This window comes from Suricata suricatta, chromosome 3 (assembly GCF_006229205.1).
Source record: "Suricata suricatta isolate VVHF042 chromosome 3, meerkat_22Aug2017_6uvM2_HiC, whole genome shotgun sequence".
NCBI classification, from domain to species: domain Eukaryota; kingdom Metazoa; phylum Chordata; class Mammalia; order Carnivora; family Herpestidae; genus Suricata; species Suricata suricatta.
Genome location: NC_043702.1, coordinates 132,999,330 through 133,000,560, shown reverse-complemented (window position 1 = coordinate 133,000,560; position 1,231 = coordinate 132,999,330). Strand labels below are relative to the sequence as shown.

Sequence of the window (1,231 nt, the reverse complement as noted above, 5' to 3'; positions counted from 1 at the left end):
GTAGACACTCACTGATGTGCACAGCTAAGGACCCAGGAGGTTAAGGACTTGCTCCCAGTTGCACCGAGAGCAGGTGGTGAGAATTCTCTCTGCATCCAGGTGTTCCGGGTCCCCCTGTGCCATGCTGTTTCCTTTCCCTGCAGAGCCTCCCGTGGGGCTAGCCTGGTGTTCCCACCCGTGTACTTGGGTGCGTGGTAGACATCAGATTTAAAAGTTACTGTTCACCCAGCGCTCAAGGGGAAATCCAAGTCTGTTCTTCATGCTTGTTTTACTTACCTCCCCGTATCTTCATCAGCCAGCGCATCCTGTCAGTCCTGTCTCCAAGACGAGTCTCTAGTCAGTCCACTTCTCCTTACTCGTGGTCCCGGCCAGGCCTGGGGGCTCGTCTGCGCACCGGTACCCTGTGCTCGCCCTTGTCCTTTTCCTGCTGAGCAGCGAGGGTGACATTTGAAAAGCTGCATCGGAGAGGTTAAAAACCTCCCATGCCTTTAACATGTGTGCATACTAAGACCAGACACGGCTGGTAAGGGGCCCAGAAGGGCTCCCGGTCTTTCCTGCTGTCACACTAGTCATGTCTCCTCAGTTAGATTTGGAACTCCTCGGGGATAGAATCTTGGGTTACGTTTTATGAGCCTCAGAGCACCTCGTTTAACTCCTGAGGTACGGTGGCGTGGAAATGTGAGTTTCGGGGTGAGCCTTGTGCTGCCCCTCTGGCTGCGGTTCCCGTAGCCACACGACCGGGGCAGGTTGGTTAACCGTGTGAGGGTTCTGTTGCTTTTTCTCTGTGTTGAGGTGTGACGGGGACTAAATGCGACCGTCTGTTTTAGCCTATAGCATGGTGCCTCTACCCAGCGGTTACTTTCTTATTGAGGAAGAGTTGTTTCATGTATTTCACTAGTCTCCAGACCACTGTGTTCTATAAATGGTTAGATTTCACATTGGAGGGGAGGCATCAAGGTCGAGATAACGAGCCCTACGTCATATATGTAAAACGTCTAACTTCTGTTTATGTGGTGTACATTGAAATAAGCAACGTTTTTGCTCCCCCCCGCCCGCCCCTTCTAGGGAGACACGCACTTGCTTGCCGGGCTTGTGGTCCAGAACTCCAGGTAGTGAACTTCCTGACAGGGGCGCGGCTGTCTGCCCATCGATTCAGGGGAGCGGATCAGCAGCCTCCCACAGTCCTGGCGATGAAGGAGTTCTCCTGGCAGCAGAGAGCTGGATTGTTAAT

The 1,231-nt window shown here is 53.2% G+C and overlaps 1 protein-coding gene across 1 annotated transcript in view; it reads left to right on the top strand.

Annotated features, from left to right (window-relative positions):
* The window catches only part of LOC115287095 (protein ELYS-like), a 61,002-nt gene that overhangs the window by 6,316 nt on the left and 53,455 nt on the right, over positions 1–1,231 (top strand). Inside the window, 1 exon segment of the mRNA XM_029933361.1 lies at positions 1,066–1,225. Coding sequence (XP_029789221.1) covers positions 1,066–1,225 — 160 coding nt within the window.